We start from the raw sequence: 19,487 nt of genomic DNA, 5'->3' as shown, positions 1-19,487 counted from the left end.
TCTGATGCGTACCTTTCCAGCTAATGCTCTTCTTGCTGATGAATTCAGTAACGTGAGACATTTGTCAGTAAGTCAGAGAGGGAGCGTGGTCAGGTTGTCCGGGCAGAACTGCTGACCCCAGCTCTTCCACAGAATTACTCCTTGTCCTTAGTCAACTCACTTCAGTGTCTTTTTCCACATGTAATTCAGGAAGGGGAATGACTTGTCTAGTTCTTTAGGTATATACCAAGGTTTCTTATTTCCTGTAGAGCATACACATGTGTGCACAGAGACCCACGTGCGAGCATGCATGCACGGGGTTGACATTAGAATAACAGTGACAGGGTGCAGAGGATGCAAAGTCCATGGTTCATTCCCTGCTTCCTCTCAGCTCCCCAAGGGAAGTGGACAGTGCCAGCCCTGGGTCTGGGTCACTGGTGGTGGCCAGGGAGAGACCTGTGGATGGGGAAAGCTGAGTCTGTACATGGGTGCCACAGCCTGATGGTCCTGGTGGAGGTCGTGGTGACTTGCCAAAGGGTTCCTGATGCTCTCCAGGTCCTTCATGAGTGCCCAGCTGGCCATGCTGCAGGTCTTTTCTAACAAGAGCGATGCCTCACTGCAGCACCAGTCCTTAGGAGAATAATGCTGATGGGTAAATTAAGGAAATAAAAATAGTACCATTCGAAGGCCCTCACAATGTGCGTGGGAAGAGGCAGAGTTCCCTGTCAGAGCAGACCCACTAGCCACGGATGCTCGTGTTGGCAGCACAGCCCTTATTTTGGGACAGCCCTTATGTAACACTGTATTTTTAAACTTCTGTATTCTGAGGATTAAAGCACTGTGAGTAATGCAGCTAAACTCATTAAACTCCTTTACATCCTCCTCACCCCTGAGAGGAAATGTTACTCACAAGTCACCAGTGACGTGGGTGGAGAAGGTCCCGCTGTAAAATAAAGATAAGGATAAAGAGGTTTTTGATGATAATGATTGTTTGGAAGCGGTGAATGCAGGGAGGTTTCCTCCCTTCATGGTTTGCTGTGTAGCTCTGTGGTGTGTCCCATTCCTGGCTTGGCCCTGCATCCAGCTGGTGTAAGTCTCTCATTTTAAGAGAATAGCAACCAGAATGGCATGTGTGTGGAAAGGGAGGGAAAAGCAAAAGAAAAGTGACCCCAGGTAGCATGTTGGGACCCCTGCTGATGCTCTCTGCTATGTTTTCTTCCCCTCTGCTGCCGGTGACCTCCTCAAGCCCACAGCATCTCCTGCCTCCTCAGCCGACATGGCTCCCATCAGCTCCGGCTCCTCCACCTGGACCTCCTCGGGGCTCCCCTTCTCCTTCGTGTCCATGGCCACGGGGATGGGGCCTTCCTCCAGCGGCAGCCAGGCCACCGTGGCCTCAGTGGTGACCAGCACCTTGCTGGCGGGGCTGGGCTTCAGCGGTGGTGGCATCTCCTCCTTCCCCAGCAGCGTGTGGCCCACCCGGCTCCCCATGGCGGCCGCCCCCAGCAAGCAGGCGGGACGGCCGGTGGTGGCTGCCACCGAGGCCGCCGCTGCCGCCTCCCCGGGGCCAGAGCGGGACTCGGCGCTGACAAAGGACGGCGAGGGAGCCGAGGAGGGGGAGAAGGATGAAAAGAGTGAAAGCGAGGATGGAGAGCGGGAGCATGAGGAAGAGGAAGAAAAGGATGCCGAGAAGAAGGAGAAAAACAGGGCAACGGCGGCCACGGAGGCGCGCAATAGCACGGAGCCCAGCGCGGCCACGGCTTCTCCCAACCGGACTGCCGAGGAGGAAGGAAATAAAACCATATCGGGTGAAGAGCCAAACCAAAACGTTGCCCCCGCGGCTGGAGGTCCCACGGAGGAGAGCTTTGCCGAAGCAGACGCTCAGCCCCAGCCGCTCCCTTCCACCCAAGTGCCGCCAGCGTTCACCAACGAACTTTACCTGGGGAAGATCCCAAGAAGGCCGGAGACAACAAGAAAACCTCCTCTAAAGGAGGACAGGTTTCCAGAGGAATACCCCTCAGATAACAAATTCATCACCATTAACCCAGGTGAGTGACCGCCGGGGAAACTGTTTCTACCAGCATAAGACTGTTGGAAAATGACACAATCCAAATTCCTACTGATTTCCAGTAGATACAACATTTTTGTGGTGCCTGGCTTCATCCAATGGGCAGGTTGTTACAGGACGCAACCCACAAATTATTACTGGGGGGAGTAGAGGGGGAAGGATCATCCTTTTATTTTATTGGGATAGATTCATGGTCCTTGTAGCTTACTAGAAGAGAAAATTTGGAAAAATGTTAACCCCGAACATACTGCATTAGGAATTTTGTTTTTTAAAACAAAGAGAGGGAAATGCAGTGAACTATAGCTGTGAAATTAATTCGGAAAAGCGGTTGCTGTGCCGAGCTGGTGTTTCATGGGAAGGTTGCTATATATGCTGTAAGCTAATTTAGTTTATCTGCAGGATTCTCTCTGATTGGGCTTTGAGATATTCTCCCAAATACAGGCTCATCACCCGTTTATTTCTCACCACAAAACCTACATGCTCTGATCTTCCAAGACAAGGCACCTTTTGCGCAAAGGTTACCTTCTTTTTTCCTCTGAAAAAAAATATCTTAGCCAGGTGTGGTGGGTTGACCCCGGCTGGATGCCAGGTGCCCACCAAGCCGCTCTGTCACCCCCCTCCTCAGCTGGACAGGGGAGAGAAAATGTAACGAAGGGCTCGTGGGTCGAGGTGAGGACAGGGAGAGGTCACTCACCAGTTACCATCACGGGCAAAACAGACTCGACTTGGGGAAATTAGTTTAATTTATTACCAACCAAATCAGAGTAGGATAATGAGAAATAAAACCAAATCTTAAAAACACCTTCCCCCCACCCCTCCCTTCTTCCCAGGCTTAACTTTAGTCTGGATTTTCTCTACCTCCTCCCCTCCCAAGTGGCACAGGGGGACAGGGAACGGTGGTTGTGGTCAGTTCATCAGACGTTGTCTCTGCCGCTCCTTCCTCCTCAGGGGAGGACTCCTCACACTCTTCCCCTGTTCCAGCGTGGGGTCCCTCCCACGGGAGACAGTCCTCCATGAACTTCTCCAGCATGAGTCTTTCCCATGGGCTGCACTTCTTCGTGAACTTCTCCAGCGTGGGTCCCTTCCAGGGGGTGCAGTCCTTCAGGAGCAGACTGCTCCAGCATGGGTCCCCCCCGGGGTCACAAGTCCTGCCAGCAAACCTTCTCCAGCGCGGGCTCCTCTCTCCACGGGTCCACAGCTCCTGTCAGAAGCCTGCTCCAGCACGGGCTTCCCCCGGGGTCACAGCCTCCTTTGGGCAGCCACCTGCTCTGGCATGGGGTCCTCCACGGGCTGCAGTGGATATCTGCTCCACCATTAACCTCCATGGGCGGCAGGGGACAGCCTGCCTCACCATGGTCTGCACCATGGTCTGCACCATGGTCTGCACCATGGGCTGCAGGGGAATCCCTGCTCCGGCACCTGGAGCACCTCCTCCCGCTCCTCCTTCACTGACCTTGGGGTCTGCAGAGTTGTTCCTCTCGCATCTTCTCACTCCTCTCTCTGCTGCTGTTTCCGCACAGGCTTTTTTTTCCCCCTTCTTAAATACATTATCCCAGAGGCGCTACCACCATCGCTGATGGGCTCGGCCTTGGCCAGCGGTGGGTCCGTCTTGGAGCCGGCTGGCATTGGCTCTGTTGGACATAGGGGAAGCTTCTAGCAGCTTCTCACAGAAGCCACCCCTGTAGCCCCCCCACTACCACAACCTTGCCACTCAAACCCACTACACCAGGCAGAGTTCATGTATTTCCTATGTTTGTCCTGATGAGAATTACTGATGCTCCTGTACACGCCAACTCTGGATGTATGTACCAACTCCACAGTATGTACACAGCAAATATGACCTTTTGGAAGCATGCCCAGGTGATCTGCATGCGCACCAAGCCCTGTGTGGTCAGGATTTGCTGCACAGGCCTATGCAAACAGGTATCTCGCGGTGCTCCCAACTCGCTGTGCAGAAAGTCCAATGTATTTGCACATGTTTCTGCTTGGGGAGCTCCAGGCTCTGGTGAGGAAAACAGATCTTACAACTGCAAGGAGCAAATGGAGTACATGCATAGGGATTTATTTGCAGAGTAAAGACTGAGATTCAGATACGGCGACAAGTTTATCTGAGTGATTATGTGTGTTACAACAGCATTTATAAGATAATGCCCATTTTTTTGTTTGGGGTTTTTTTTTTTTACTGTTATTGTTTATTTTGCTAATCTGTAGACTGTTTTGTAATTTTGTTTTTCCATCAAAGCTGCTCTAGAGTTAGAGTACTGTGAAAAAACCTTACATATTTATTTTTCCCTACATTTATAAACACAAAAATGCAGACATTGTGCACTCAGAACCAATTTAAAAAACAAAGCTAAATCCAATCTTTAATAACGTTTGTTACAGAAATGCTGACCTGACTCTAATGCTGTGAATCATAACTGTTCTGTAGGAGAACAGATTAACAATGCGGAAGCCAAGAAACCTGCACCAGGTTGTGCTGATTTTTTTAAAATACGCTGCTATTTTTCTTACTCCTCAATTGAAAATCTTCTTCAAAGTCCAGTGCTCCCACTGAATATGGTCTGAGATACCTGTCAGGCAGCTTTCATCATGCCACTTGCCCTAATCACCTTTTTATCAGGAAGGAGGGAACTTGTCCTAGCCATGCCTTGCAATGTTGGGAGGAAGCATTCAGCACCATTTCGGTTCAAACCCCAGCAATTCAACCTGCCTGGGTAAACCTGCCTCTGAAATAGTTATCTTCAGTTCTTCCTGCCTTCTGCCTCCCTGTTTCTCATGTGCCAGTTTCTTGGATGGCCCAAGTACAACGTCCCTTATGTAAGACCTAGAAAGGGCCTCGTGGCTTATTCTCAGCCTAGTAAATTGGGGGAAAGATGGGTAGCTGATCTTGTTTCTTAGGTCACGACAAAGGGATTGTTATTAGATTGGTTTTTATTCCGTGGTGAAGTTAAGATGAAAAACATGAAAATCAATGAGATGGGGAAGTATTGTTAATATTGCTAAGAAGTACTTACTGATTATTGTGAATTATATCCCCTTAGTCTGTAGTGATTTCTGTCTCTTTTAAGCATGCAGAGGACTATTACTGGAAGTGGTTCAGTACAGCTTTGCCTCCTACTAGACGGCCTCTTTTAAGAGCTCTGCTCACTTGCAGGCTTGGAGGCTTGAAGTGACCCTGCCTGAAGACTGCAGGCAAAGATGATCCGCCTTGAAAGGACTCTGCCCATTAGGTTTTCCATGCTTATCTATGGAGGGAGGATAACTTACTAAGATCACTGTGTCTTACAAAAATGGCTTCCATGTGTAGGAAATGACATCTGAAATAACCAGCACATGTTAGCTGGGGGAAAAGATAAGTGAAAGAGTTGCCTGTTTCACCCAAATTAACCTTAGTTAAATCTTAGTTAACACTCTTGGTGACATACCTGGGATGAGGAGAAGGAACTGTACCATATTTTCAGCTTCCCAGACAAGCCTCTCCCAGGCCCCTCAGTGTACTGAAGAGGACACTCAGCAGCCAAAGGGCTGGGAATGGCTGTTCAGAGATGAAGAAGGGCCCATTTTGTGCCATTTTCCTTGAGGTAGAGGTTCATTCCCTGTCCTTGACCTCCAGGTAGAAGAAGTTACGTTGCTCACAAACGTGGTGACTCCCTGTCCAGACTTTGGGAAGAGCTAGTGTTTTTCAACTTTGAGAACATTTTGAGATGTTTCTCACTGGCTTTGGGACAGAGGCTTTCAGTCTGAATGTCTTTGTACCGGGTGTGAGGACCTTGTCCTTCAAAGTCTCTTCAGGCAAGTCCTTCTTTTCTTTGCATCTTGTGTCACCAGGCTTCTGCAGTGGATAGCTGAGATCTACCTAACCCGGAATTTGCCCATATATTTTACTAGATGTGTCTGAGTAAGGCCTGGCTGGCCTGTTGGGAGTGCTACCCCTGTGAGAAGACTCTCAGGAATGCAGGAGAAGGAGCTTTCCTCCAGGTTGGATCTAGGTTACCAAAGACACTTGCCAGCAAAACCCACAGCTGGTGAACTGGCCCGTCAGTCAAACACTAGCACAAAGCCTAAGACTGGTCGCTTCAGCTTAATTGTTTTCTGCAGAATATGGAAATTTACAATTCATACAGACAGACCTGACCTAGCTCAAGGAGTTGAGTTCAGTGAAACTCCAGGCATAAGCAAGACCTCTTCCTATGAGAAAGGGCCCTAAAGGTTTTCCATAACAAGTAAACCTGAAATGAAGACAACGACCAGTGAAGCCAAGAAGACATTGCCAGAAGTGTCTGAAAGAATTCCTGAGCATCAGGACAGTTAAAAGAGGGTGAAGGCCACTTCCAAAGTGAGCAGAAAGAACCCCTGCAGCTTGCTGTGTCCCACAGAGGACAGAAACTTTTTTGGATGCATCTTTTCTCCAGGAAAGCAGTTTCTAAAAAGCTGTCAAGGTTTCAAAAATGTTTTTGTGAGTAGAAAGTTTAATCATTTTAAAGAGTAGAAAATTGTTTCATAACAATGTACACTTGTAAAATTAATTATATAGCATCAAATTAGCAGTTGTAAGGAGATAACTGGATGGGGAAGTACTCATGAGTGTGGATGATTAGAGGAGAACAGGGAACACATGAGAAATTACAGGGAAAGTGCGAGGCCAATTAGTACAGCAAGGCTCATTTTCTTTTAGTGCTTATTTCACACGCACATACACACACACCTCTCCTGAGGCCGTGTCATTATTTTCCAAATGGCATTGGCCTCTTCTTGTCTGCTGGTATCGGCCAACGCTAATGATTTTCTTCTGTCACTGAACGCTTGCTTGCATTCTCCTCTTTCATTTTTCTGATCATCCTTTTCTGTGTTTTGGTGCCCACATTAGACTAATTGTACCTTTGATCTGCAACTGTTACACACGCAGCTGCTCAGCATTGTCCGCGACTCTGAAACCTGAAAATTAGAAAAACAGCAATTAGAATGATGCTCTACCAAAAAAAAAAAAAAAAAAAAAAAAAAAAACAGTATGATTCAGTTTAATCAACCTAGAGCAGATACTATCCCACAGAATTTTGGTTTGTTTTGCCGGACAGTTAAACAGATCCTTTGTATTTGACAGGAGATAACGAATGGGCTGTTGTGAGCAAAGTAATAGATGTCCAGCTGGGGCTTTTGCCTGAGTCCGTGAGCTGGGACTGAGATGTGGGTTCGGCCCTTGACCCGAACTCCAGCCAGGTCCTCCCGTCCCTCAGCGTTCACCCACTTCTGCCGAGTTCCTCCCACGAGGGCTTTGTAGGGAGATCATGATGTGCAGGGTTAAATTTCAAGCCTGGTGTATACTTTTAGCAGAGACTGGATTTTGGTTTTTAGAACAGTCTTTGCCAGGTCTGAGGTTACAAAAGCCTTTTGGGGATAACCTCATTAAGATAATTAAACATCTGTGTAATTCTTTCTTTCTCCATACGTGGCAAGGATTATTAAGCTGTATTTTCGTGAGCCATTTTGCATGCCAACTTAAAGGAGCAAACAGCAGAATGGCTTGAAAATAAAAGGATTGAATTATTTGATGTTTGCAAACAGTATGAATTTCAGATATCTGACGTCAGGATTAAATATGATTGGCATCTGTTTACAAAACAGTGAAAAGCCATGCTTAGTTGCGCACAGCCTGTAAGTACGACTGCTGCAGGAATGCCTTTAAAGAAACAGGGAGAAAATAGCTGCACAATGGCATGAGCTTCTATCAAAGGTAATACGTTTTTTAAAAACCTGGCTTTGCCTTTTCATCGTTTAATAATATGGCCGATACTGTTTTCCAGAATTAATCAATACCTTTGTAAAAGTCCATAATTTCATTTACTCAAAGGAAAGATGAGCAGGTGACTTTCTTTTAAGTGACCAGATGATCTGAGGCAGTTTGGCAGCGGGGGTTTTCTTTTGGCCTGCAGAACACGCGTATTGTCGTAGTTAACGGTATCTGTAACGGTACAACAAACAGAACTTTGTCCTGGCGGTTTGTGCAATGGATGATAAAGGTAGATAGGTTATATATTTCAGCTATGGTTGCTTATTATAGCAAGCGGTGTTACTTAAAGGAAATAAACATGTTTCTATTCTCAGGAACTAATTACCAAGAATACACAGAAAAACAGTACGTTTCACAAATTGTAGAATGCCTCTTTCTTGCCTTGACCTTTGTGCAAGAGTTGCACTGCCAAAGCCTCCCTCGCTGCCTGGTGCCCTCTGATACTCTCGGTGCCAGGGCCTCATCGGCCGGGGCCTGGACGGAACTGCTGAATGGGTGGTGCACAGGAGTTACGGACTTTTCCAGACGCAGGAGTGGATTTAGCAGTGCCGGGGCTTGTATCGTGTGGGACCTCCTGAAACAGATAAGCTGTAATAATTTTTATTCCTTCCTACTGGGATGAATTCCAAGCCAGTAAAAGGCAAACTGAATTAATTCAACGAAGGCATATGCCACTGGAAACTGTTTACATTTCTTTGCAAAAATGGAGTTTCCTGGTCCATTTTTTAAGCTCCCCCCCCCAAAGTACAGCGTATGGTGGGCACTGTTACAAGGATATGCTGTTGACACTACCAAGGCTCAACATTCTTGCTTTGGAAAAGAGTGAAATGTTGACAATTTTTTATTTTATAATATTTTGTTATGTAGGAGAACAGGAAGCTGTAAAGGCCCAGATCTGTCTTTTTTTGTGTGTATTTTCATCAAATCTTTTTCCAAGTTACCCAGTGTGCTGCCTTTTCTTAGGCTCTTCTGCCATGACACTCGAGAGACAGGCGCCAGCACTCCAGCTGTACTGCTGTACTTCTGGCCCCAGCTGTCATTCCAGTACAATTTTTATTGGCATTGGTTTGTTTAAGCTCTCTCAACACTTTACTTAAGCAGTGGAAAACACCTAAGACTTTTTCCTCAAAGCCAGCACAGGAGTGGTCTCTTTTTTTCTGAAGCATCTCACTGCTTGGGCATTCCCAACTGGAATTTCGGGGCCAGCCATCAGCATGCAGGAACGGCATTTGCTAGTCTAGCACTCAGCACACTGAACGCTTTTTTTATCCTCACATCTGTGGTATAGGGAGTTGGCAGGGTCAGATAAGTGTGTTCTCCACAGCCGACTGAGTAAGAGGAGCATCGTGAGCGCTGCAGAGCTTAATAGTTTGCACTGGGACTCCAGCCCATGCTGTGCTTACAATGGAATTTAATCTTCTTCCCATGCAAACAGAAACATATGTTTTTGTGTTGAAATATGTGGAGGTAAAACTAAACAGAATACTATCCTTGGAGAGAAATGAAGCAACACCCTAATGGATGTAAGGTGGTGGGACTGTTTGGCTCTCCTACTAAGTTTTATTACATTGCATGGTTTTTTTGCTTTGTCCCTTTTACCATTCTGATTAGTAACACTTACCTCGCAGGCTTAATTTTTTCATGCTGTTAAATGATTTGAAGTGCACTTATAAAAAACAATGCCTCAGGGCTTATGATTTTTGCAAGTTTGGCAAATACAGAGAATAAGCCTTTGCTCTAGTTTTGGGATTGTTCTTTTCCTTATTCTTTGCTAGTCAAGGAAATCAAAGACCTGTCTTAAAACCAGGATGTTGTATACTATTAGTATGCTGTGAAGACGAAAGCTCACCATATGCTCGAGGTACAACCTTGTGTGCTTATTCTGCAAAGTGGCCCTGTTGGTAACCTTGGTAGCCTTTCTTAGTGAATTTGGAGACAACTGGCTACTCATCTCTCTTTTGATCAGCTCTATACTCGGTGCACGTTCGCTTCCCCCAAACATCCCTCTGATTAGCACTTCATTTAGGCTGCTTGCTAAAGGGCATTACCTCCATCAGCCTAGTTCTTAAAACTAGAAAGATTTCTTGCTGGGCTTGCAGCAGCCTGCAGCCTTGCTCTGTTTTCAGCAGTCAGGCAAAAGCATTTACAATTAACCTTTACTTCCATGTTAGTTGAATTTTACTCCTGCCTATGGAGGAGTATAATCTAAATGCTATTAAAATAGAGTATGACTTCATATTATGTGACATCTGGTGACTTCCAATTATCTGTGTTTTGCCTGCCTACGGTGAAAAGGCAATTATGTTCTTCTGGTAGGATTTGCAGCAGTTTCAGAAGATATGATAATACAATACTGAACAAGGGCAAGGAAGCACATTGGTAAGGAAAGGCTCACGTAGGCTAAAAAGTAGAAGTCAAGTGCGTACGTTTCAATCCTCATTCAAATCTGAAGCTGTTTACGCTAATCCTTTCCTATCATGTCCTGTTGACAGGTATTGATCAACTACCGCCTGTTTGTTAGGAAACATGAATAAGATACAGAATCCGCTTCTGTATTTTTCTTTTATCATTTTGTCTAAAACAATTTATTTGTCAAGTCTACATGAATTTGCACAAATTAGATGTCTTTTGAAATACGTTGATACAGTGTCTATGCTCATTGGCTCCAGTACTTGCAGAACCTCTAGATATTCATCTTATATACGATACAGTTATTTTAACGAGATGTCATGCGAAAAGTGAAACAGAGTTACTCGGCCAGATCTCAGGCTATTGACCAACTTTAATTTTGTTCAAAAGCTGTGGCATAATGATTTCTTCTGTCAGTTACAACACATCGTATCCATTCATTCATCCATCCATCTTGACAATCCATATGCTAAAAAGTGCTTTCGTATGCAGTAACTCACCAGATTGTGACAATTCCGCAAATGATGTGACATGACACCCAACATGTTGAGGATTTTTTATTTTAAGATAGTTACCAAGAAATTTATTTCTGAACCAAAGTATTACACGGAGCTTTGTAAACAGGGCTGTCCTCTCGTGTTAAGAAACAGAGTGTATTTATCTGCAAACGCTGATGACCGAGCAAAGCATTTACTTTGTTACTGTGGTAAAATGACTCGGTGGGGTACTCCACATCTGATACTAGGTGCTTGCACGATAGAGTCCTAAAATTGTCTATGAGACTGTAATTACAGGCAGTAGTAAAATCCAAGCCATATGTGGCAATAAACACCATACTTTTGTGCTCTCATGTCTCAGACTAAAGACAAATGGAGTCCCACCCTGCAGTTAGAAGATCTTTGCTCTGTTTACTCATACCATGTAAAATGGACAAGCTATTTGTTTTGCTTACACATTGTTCTGTACGGTAATTCTCTTTCCATTTTTGTGTGATTGTTTTTGTTATGTGTTTAACACACAGCTGACAAGAACAGCTCCAGCATGGCCACGAGACCTTCTCCTGGTAAAATGGAATGGATCATCCCGCTTATTGTGGTCTCAGCACTGACCTTCGTGTGCCTCATTCTTCTCATAGCTGTGCTTGTCTACTGGAGGTGAGCCTGTTTCCTTTTGACTGGAAACTGATTATGATTTAAAACACATTTCAGCTGGTGTTTTTTAATGTGGTCCTGTGTTTTTTATTTTATTAGATGTTACAGTGATAGATGCATTAGATAACTCTCTGGCTGCTAGAACAGCTCTGTTGGTTAACTATTCAGCTGTCTTAAATATTGATTTTTGTGTCATGAAAATGAGCTTGGTAGAGCTCTAGCAATGGTAGAGCCAGCTGTAATGCTGATGGATATTTTCCCAATTAGTCCCTCTAATATAGCTATAAAAAGGTGTCTTTGTCTTGGCCTTCAGGAAAGGTGGTTGTGGGAGAAAAGCCCAGTGAGACTGGACTTGGTTCCATGGGTGGCTTTGCTACAGACCTCCTGCGTGATCTTAAGCAGTTCTTTTCCTCCTTTCACTGTACTTCAAGAAAGGAGGATAAGCTTGTTTCACGTTACATAGCAATGTTCTGAGTAGGAGCTCTTTAGCATTGGTAAAGTGTTCGGAAGTGCAACCTTGCAAGGTCTTGAAAGTAAAGATTGCCTCTTACAAAGAGATAGTGTCCTTTACACCAGTGGGCATTGGTTCAGTGGTGGAGACTAGGATTAACATCAACAAATCCTTCTCTGTTTGATTTAGAGTAAATTAAAACCTGCAGCACCTTCTTGAGCCAGAACCAGAACCCAAAGACACCTCATTTGTTTGGTAGTGAAAATTAACCAGGGATTAGCCTCATAGAAGGTACTTAGGAATTATTTCAAAATCTGATTAGATGGGACGCAGAAAAGTAGCTTTGATGAGAAATAGCAGTCCATTGGTCGTTATATTTGCAGAATCAATTAAAAAACTACCAAGCTGTTTTTCAGTACACTCATTTCACTGACAATTAATTGGCCAAATTGTTGAGGCTGGGAACATTTGAAAGCATATTAATAAATAGATGACAATAGTCTTGTGAAAATCATTTCTATTAACATTTGCGAGTAATTCACATCATTGCAGTAAGACAATGAATAAAATTGCAGTGATGTGTGCACAAAAGCTGAAATTGGAAGGGGTCTGAAGATCCCATTGTAGTGTCCTGTCCTTCAATACACATTTTCTTCATTTGAAGGACTAAACTTGGTCACATTCACACCAGGCAAGCCCTTGAAGGATATGGTATATCCCGAAGCACTGTAATGAGGGATTAGTAATATTGATCTTGCGTTGATACAAAATGCTCTTCTAAGGAGGAAAGGTTTTGAAATAAAATGCTAACAGCTGTTATCAAGAAGAATGCTGGTACCTCTCATTGCTTGGAAAACATTTCTATTTCCTGCAATTACCCTAATAGATCGAGAGAAATAATTGCAAACTTAGTGTTTAATTTGCTCAAAGAGTAACAATACTGTCCCTGAGAAGATATTAAAGTTGGAAAGTACTGGCTTAGTGACCAATAGTTAGGGACTAATTTTTGATAAATATTGGCTTGTATTATAGATCATAATATTACTCAAGTCAAAGAGTAAGATATGTTAATTGAAGTTAAATATTTTTTATCTTCAAAATTCCTAACCACCCACCTCATAAAATTTTTACTTGCTTTGTAATAACAAACAAGCACATAAATCAAGGAAGATACATGAACAAAGACTTTAACTGAAACCAAATTACTTTTTTAGTAATGTTTGTTATTTTGCATATGGACAGCAATTGTTCCTTATCTGCTCTCTGTAATATGCATGAGTAGTTAACGTTCATCAACAGCTTTGGTAAAATTATGAGCATTGACATTAATACCCTGACAGCAGTGGATCAATTTTTTTGTGTATAATTGATACTAAAAAAAAAGGTGGAGATTAAAAATTAATATAGACATGAAAAGTATGTCATGTAGTAGTCAAAGTTTTTTGATAAATATGAAGCAACAAACTGAGGAACAATAAACAAACTTGAGAGCACCCGTGTACTAGCTTCAAAATGGTCTCCTGTGTCTACCTTCATAGTTCTGAGGATTTTTTAACAGATACAGAGAGTGGATAAAAAAAAGTCAACGTCTGTTTTAGGATAAATCAACAAGCAACTAGAACACAATTCATCCACAGTAACATTTCATGTCGTGCAGACCACGTCATTGAAGTGGCAACACAGAATTTTGTGTGCCCTTTTCAGTGTGATTACCTTTCCTTAGGAAAAATAAAATGTTTATCTCTGTGAGTGTTTTAAAGTAAGGAAAAAACAGATCCTCAAACACCACAGAGTCTAATTTACAAGTTTGAAAGGAACAGTGATCTGGATTTTCAGAAGAAATACTTAGCTTAAAATGTAATGGGCAACATATGGAATAATTTGCTAAATAACACCATCAAAGCAAATGGCATGAAAATGAGTTTGAGACAGATTTTTCCGTATGGGAAACATGGTATTGAAGTGCACAGCAGAAAAACACTTGTTATGAAAGGATAACCCTCAAGGGGACAGGCGTGCTGGACCAAGGGGTCTTTTCTTGCACAGCAGTTCTTTTTTTTGGTGTGAGAAAAAGTATTACAAAACAAAACCCAGAGAACTAGAAAAAGCAGAAGAGACACAGTTACCCTTTGGCAATACATTTTGAGGATAAAACAAATGATATTTTCACTTTTGCCTTTTTGAGCATTTGTGGGATTAGATGATTTGAGACCAGAGGTGACATAAGTAGAACAATGAAGCAGAGCGAAGCCTTCTCCTTGTTTGCATTGCATCGATGCCCTGTTGTCCAGGGACCAAAATAAGGAGTTAGGGAGGTTGCTTGTGAAGGTTTGGCAAAGCATTTATCTCTGTTTGGATCCTTTGTAACTCATTCCATGATACAGCAATGAAATAAGTTTTATGATGAAATCTTGTTGTAAGGAAGCTTCATTTTCTGTTCCCTTTATTTGAAAAGGAGAGTGAGAGGAAGCAGTCACTGTTTGATGAAGCTTTTCCTTTCTTTATCTGTTGAGTTTCCATGCTGTGTTCATTAGAGACTTCTTGTAATTGAATATATTTGGAAATTATCTGGGCCATTTCTGAAGAAGACTCCCTTATTTGCAGAGGTAATTTGCTGTTCCCAGTTCCTTTTCCATGTGGATCCTGGACAAACGGCAAAAGAATATGATTGATGTTGAAGAGAAAGGGTCACTTCCGTCTTTTTAGCATGATGGCCATCTCAGTAATGAAAAGGGATGGGAACTTGCAGGCAAGCAGCAGCTCTGAATTACTTTTCTACTAAAGTGTCCTGAATTCAGTACTTTTAATGGCACTGCTGTGCAAAGAGGGCTATGTGATTTTAAGTTGGTAGAGTGGAAAATAAACTAGGTCAGCATAATGAAGCTGCAAAAATTGCACTGCCTCTTATCCCAGAACAATGAGGAGAGCACCATCGCGGGGTGACCAGGAGCCACGAAGTTCACTGGCGCTGGTTGGCCGTTGGGCTTCCTGGGCAGGAGGGACGACGATAGCTGTAATTTAAGTTTGTTTCTGTGCATCTTTGATTCCTCTTGAGGAAAAGCTGGCCTGGCTGAGCCTTGAGCTGTCATCAGCACGATGAAGGGGACTGTTGTTCCCAGGACCTCTGGTGCTTGAAACTGATTTCTTTTAGCATCGAGTCAGGAATTTGAGTCTTAGCAGACAGACAAGGTGAGGAGACCAGATCCTCGTTTTACTCAACATGTAGATTCACCATTCGTTTCCGCACAATGGTATTTCTTTTTCTACTTTCTTTCCTTTCGTACTGCTTCCTGAAATTGTGTGCTGTAGGGACAACCACTGAGTATTTCTGAGACCTATTCACTGGGATTTTAGGATCTTTTGCTGGAGCACTACTAGCTCATCTAGAGCCCATTAAAACGTGTGCATTGTAAGGTGCAGTTTCCCAAGCACATTATTTTTGCATTTCTGGGCATTTGTTTTGCAGCTGCGATTTTATACCCAGACTCAGTATCATGAGATCCTTCTGCCGTTCTTCAAGGTCAGTTTAAAGTTTGACTTGGATTGTCTGCAGTCTTTGCCACTGTTATTCTCACAGCCTTTTCTACGAGCTCTGAGAATTGCAGAGCGTGTCTGGTAGTGACCTCCAAACTATTTAAGGATTGAGTGTGACTTCAGTTTTTTTGCAACAAGGCGAGTTCCTATAGCATGCTGAGCCATAATATGGCTCGAAACATGTCTTTTCTAGCACTTCCACTATATTCTGTTGCAAATTGAACAAGTCCTGAGTATTGACACTTTAAGGGAAACCCAGGGTCAGTGCTACTTTCTTTTTCACAGAGGTGCAGGAGGGTGACTAGAGTTGGGAAATCAACTAAAATACTTTGATACACATTAACTTCTGTCATTTTAGAAAAAAACCTTATTTTAGGAGTGACTGGTGACTTTCCACTGTTTGTTTTCCATTCTGATTTTTAATCTAAACACTACAATGCTATAGACTGTGGTTTCAAAGGGAAAAATAAGCAGAGAATATTAAGAAGCAATTAAGATTTTAGAGTTTAGCCAACAGCAACTTTTAAATGGGAACTAAATTATAGCCATTTCTCATTTTCAGCTAAGAGGAAGAAATTAATTCACAACTCTAGCTGGAGAGTTTTCTTTTTCTTTCTTTTCAGCAGATACCATAATTCACCTCTGAATTATTGCCGCCATCAACATCGTGATCCCAAAGACAAAGCAGGAATATTGTATTGCATTTCTTATTAAATCAAGCTGTTTATACAGTGCTAATATGTTTACATTCAGGAGGGATTTTTGGAACAACACAGCTGCTGCCTTTCAAAGAGCAAGCAAGCTTGCATTGCTTGTTTATAGTCATGTGTGTATATGAGACAGCTTGGGAAAAAGATGCCTTTAATTTTCCTTAGGCAAAACCCTATAGAATTTAGTAGACAGTAAGAGTTTTTCTGAAGCATCCTGTTGAATTGAACAGAATCCTTGGGACAGGTCCTGTGGCAGAGCCTCCTACTTCTCTGGCAGTGGCTTTCTGTGCAGAAGAAATGACTTTGAGCACCAGGAGATGCGGATTCTTTTTCTGACTCGCTCATGGATTTTCTGTGTGACCCGGGGCCAAGTCACTTACAGTTTGACAGTATTGTTGTTGAACTCGGTGGCAAAGACCTCACTGGGAGCAAGCTCAGGTGTTCAGTATTTCGGCATCTGAGTTCTGTCGCTGGTAAAATAGCACCCAAGAAGGTTGGTGAGCCTTATTTGTAAATCAGTTTGTAATATAGAGATGAAAGCTGCAACATAAGGCCAAGAACTGTTGTAGTTACCATGTCTAATAACCATGCCTTGGAAAACTGCCTTTTGGTGTTAAATTCTGGGGAACTTGCAGAGCTCCATAGCTAAGACAGTGTTAAAACTTCACTGGGGAAAAAAAAGAACTTCTGCCTGTAGCAGGTTGTAAAAAGTGCTGAAATTGTTATCTGAACCTATCTCTAGGTTTTATTTTATGAGTACACAATGTGTTGTTCATCTACAGTACTGATTGAAAAAGGAACATTGCAAATTTACAGACCATTGTAAAATTGCTTGCTTACAATGATAAAAGCTGCTTTCAGCTTACTCTAAAATATTCGTGATTCTGCTCATTTCCTCACTCATGAAGGATGCTAGGTGGTAACACTTTCTAAGAGCCTGTGTGTTGATTTTAAGAATGCCTCGGGTGCAGTTGCACGAGTATTTATTTCAGCAGCAGCGGTTCAAGCAGCCTCCTCTGTTCCTGCCCTTGTTCTGCCCTCTATGATACCAATGCAAATGTTTGTATAACCATGTGAGGAGCTGGATTGAGAAATAATCCACGTTGGGGAAAAAAAAAAAAAAAAGAGGGGGGTTTTCATGCCCTGATTTAAACCAGATTAGCTCCCAGTCTGGTTCGTACAGTAACCAGGCAGAGTTGTACCAGCGTAAGGAGGGACGAGCACGAGGCAGGAATGAGCAGGAGGGATGGGGGTGCTCACGCCGGCACTGCCCCCAGCGATGCCTGAGGACCACATCCAGGCGCTTGTGCTTGGCTTGGGGATGGCAGTGCCGCAGGGCACAACCCATGTCATCGCAGGCAGTGAGGAGAATTAGCCGACAAGGGCGAGAGATTTCCTGAGCTGGGAGACGGGCAACGCCACAGGGAGACAGAGGAGATGTGGAGGTGAGTGGTGTGCCTGAACCCTCTTGCAGCTGCCATCTCCTTTTTAGTGACCACGTATGCCCTGCTCCCGCCGCACAGGGCATGCTTTCGTTTTCCTCTGGGAATGGCCACGTCTAGTCTCGTATGATGACAAACAGCCTCAGAGGGCTGGGGACGGGGCAGATCACTGCCTGGCAAGTGCGATACAGCCCAGCCTGATTCGGAGCCCTCTGATCTCCCTGCCTCAACCCAGGCAATGCAGGAAAAGCACTTCAGCCTTTATTGCAGAAGATGCAGGTTGTATTTGATTTTGTCAGTGCCGGAGGTAAAGATACTGAAACACTGGGCCCTTTTGTGTGCTGTATCTCAAAGCGCTGCTCGTTTTCATTAAAGGGGAGCAGGCCTGTGATCAGCTCCCTCTTATCCCGCATGGGGAACTGAGCTCATCTTTTGTGCCGATGGCAGGCAGCTTGCTTTCAAGCCTGAAGCTTAGGGCAGCGCTGGTTGCTTGTTCTAGCTGTTGGTATCGTTCTTTGAGTGCTTGTCATTCTTCCATTATGAGGAAAATCAATAATCAAGAAAACTTCTCTGACAGCATCTCTGCTCTTTCATCTGGCAACGCACAGCCTGGGGTGAGGGGGGAAAAGCCCACAAGGAGATCTGTTAACGCCAAATCGTAGCGTGCCGCTGCTGTTCCTCCCATTGTCGGCTCGTGGGCTTTCATCCTCTCCTCTTGCAGGCAGCTGAAAAGGATCCGGCCCGGCTCTTTGCAAGGGTGGCGGGGTGCCGGGGTTTTCTCTGTGTGAAGGCCTGAGGTAGGTGAGCGCAGCTGCGCGTGAGGGAGGCCAGGACTCTGCAGCCAGCGTAGCCATTCCTTCGCAACTTCTTGCTCAATAACCATTTCCCAAATGGCTACTTTAGGGCCTTTCAGAAATCACAGGAATTGTCAGTTGTTATAGTAACGGACCCCCTGCTGCTGAATTGGCCCTGAGATGCCCATTTGGGCTTTTGAACAGACTAACTCAGGCTCATTAGACAAAAAAGAGAGAGAGACAGATTTGCAGATGGAAAGTTGCTTTTTAAGCATGCTGGATGATCTGTTAAGAGCTAGACTGTGGAAAGGGGCATGTTCTCTCATTATATGCCTGTTACTTTTACTCTGCTTTAATTAACACTAGTTTTACTTTTTCTTGCAAACCAGGATTCTGCAAGATTTCCGTTTCCTCACTGGTGAGGCCAGTAGTGAGCTGCCGCTCTACAAACCAACAATTTTCACCTTGAGAAAGGAAAGAAGTTGGAGAGGGATTTGCTAAGCTTAAATGCCTATCAGTGGTGATTTCCAGAACTATCAGGATATCTACAAAACTCAGAAAATAGTACTTTTAGTCCTAATTATACAGCATCAGGAGCAACATCAAAAATCAGTAACACACTTTGACCCAGGAATGTCCCATTTCAAGGAAATAGCACAGTCTAGATTTTGCTTCAGGTTTAGACCTGAGCAGTCTCACTGATGTTAACAGAGTGACTCCTGAATAACTGGTATCAGCTAAATGAGACCTTGCCCTTGTAAATTTGAGTCTGCACGACTGAAGAACCTGTATCACCTTATACAGGTTCTCGAGAATATGCAGTTGCAATAACAAGTTACTTCTTGCCACATATTTGAAGCCAGCTTCTTCCTATGTCACACGTGTCCAGCCTTCATCTGAATTTCATGAAGCAGTGTTCTCCTCTCAGCTGTCCTGTAAATGAAAAGGAAATCCAGATTTATAGCAGGCTGGCGTACCTCCAGGTGTAAATAAGAGAGGGCTATGGTAGTTCTTGTGCAATATACCTTTTCTATGAGGAAGTTGGTTAGAGCAGATGGGCAGGCAAGGTTGTTAGCGGAGAGGGGAAGCAAGTGCTCTAATACATGAAAGGGGTCTGCAAGGAATACGTGATCTTCTGTACCCATTGTGCTGGAGATGAGG

General features: G+C 43.9%; 1 protein-coding gene across 1 annotated transcript in view; it reads left to right on the top strand.

Moving 5' to 3' along the window:
- PTPRG (protein tyrosine phosphatase receptor type G) overlaps positions 1–19,487 on the top strand; it is a 412,947-nt gene that overhangs the window by 334,775 nt on the left and 58,685 nt on the right. The window contains exons 12-13 of the mRNA XM_075514168.1: positions 1,226–2,024; positions 11,266–11,398. Coding sequence (XP_075370283.1) covers positions 1,226–2,024; positions 11,266–11,398 — 932 coding nt within the window. The remainder of the gene's footprint in view (positions 1–1,225; positions 2,025–11,265; positions 11,399–19,487) is intronic.

This window comes from Mycteria americana, chromosome 11 (assembly GCF_035582795.1).
Source record: "Mycteria americana isolate JAX WOST 10 ecotype Jacksonville Zoo and Gardens chromosome 11, USCA_MyAme_1.0, whole genome shotgun sequence".
Taxonomy (NCBI): Eukaryota; Metazoa; Chordata; class Aves; order Ciconiiformes; family Ciconiidae; genus Mycteria; species Mycteria americana.
This window is presented reverse-complemented; position numbering and strand designations above follow the sequence as displayed.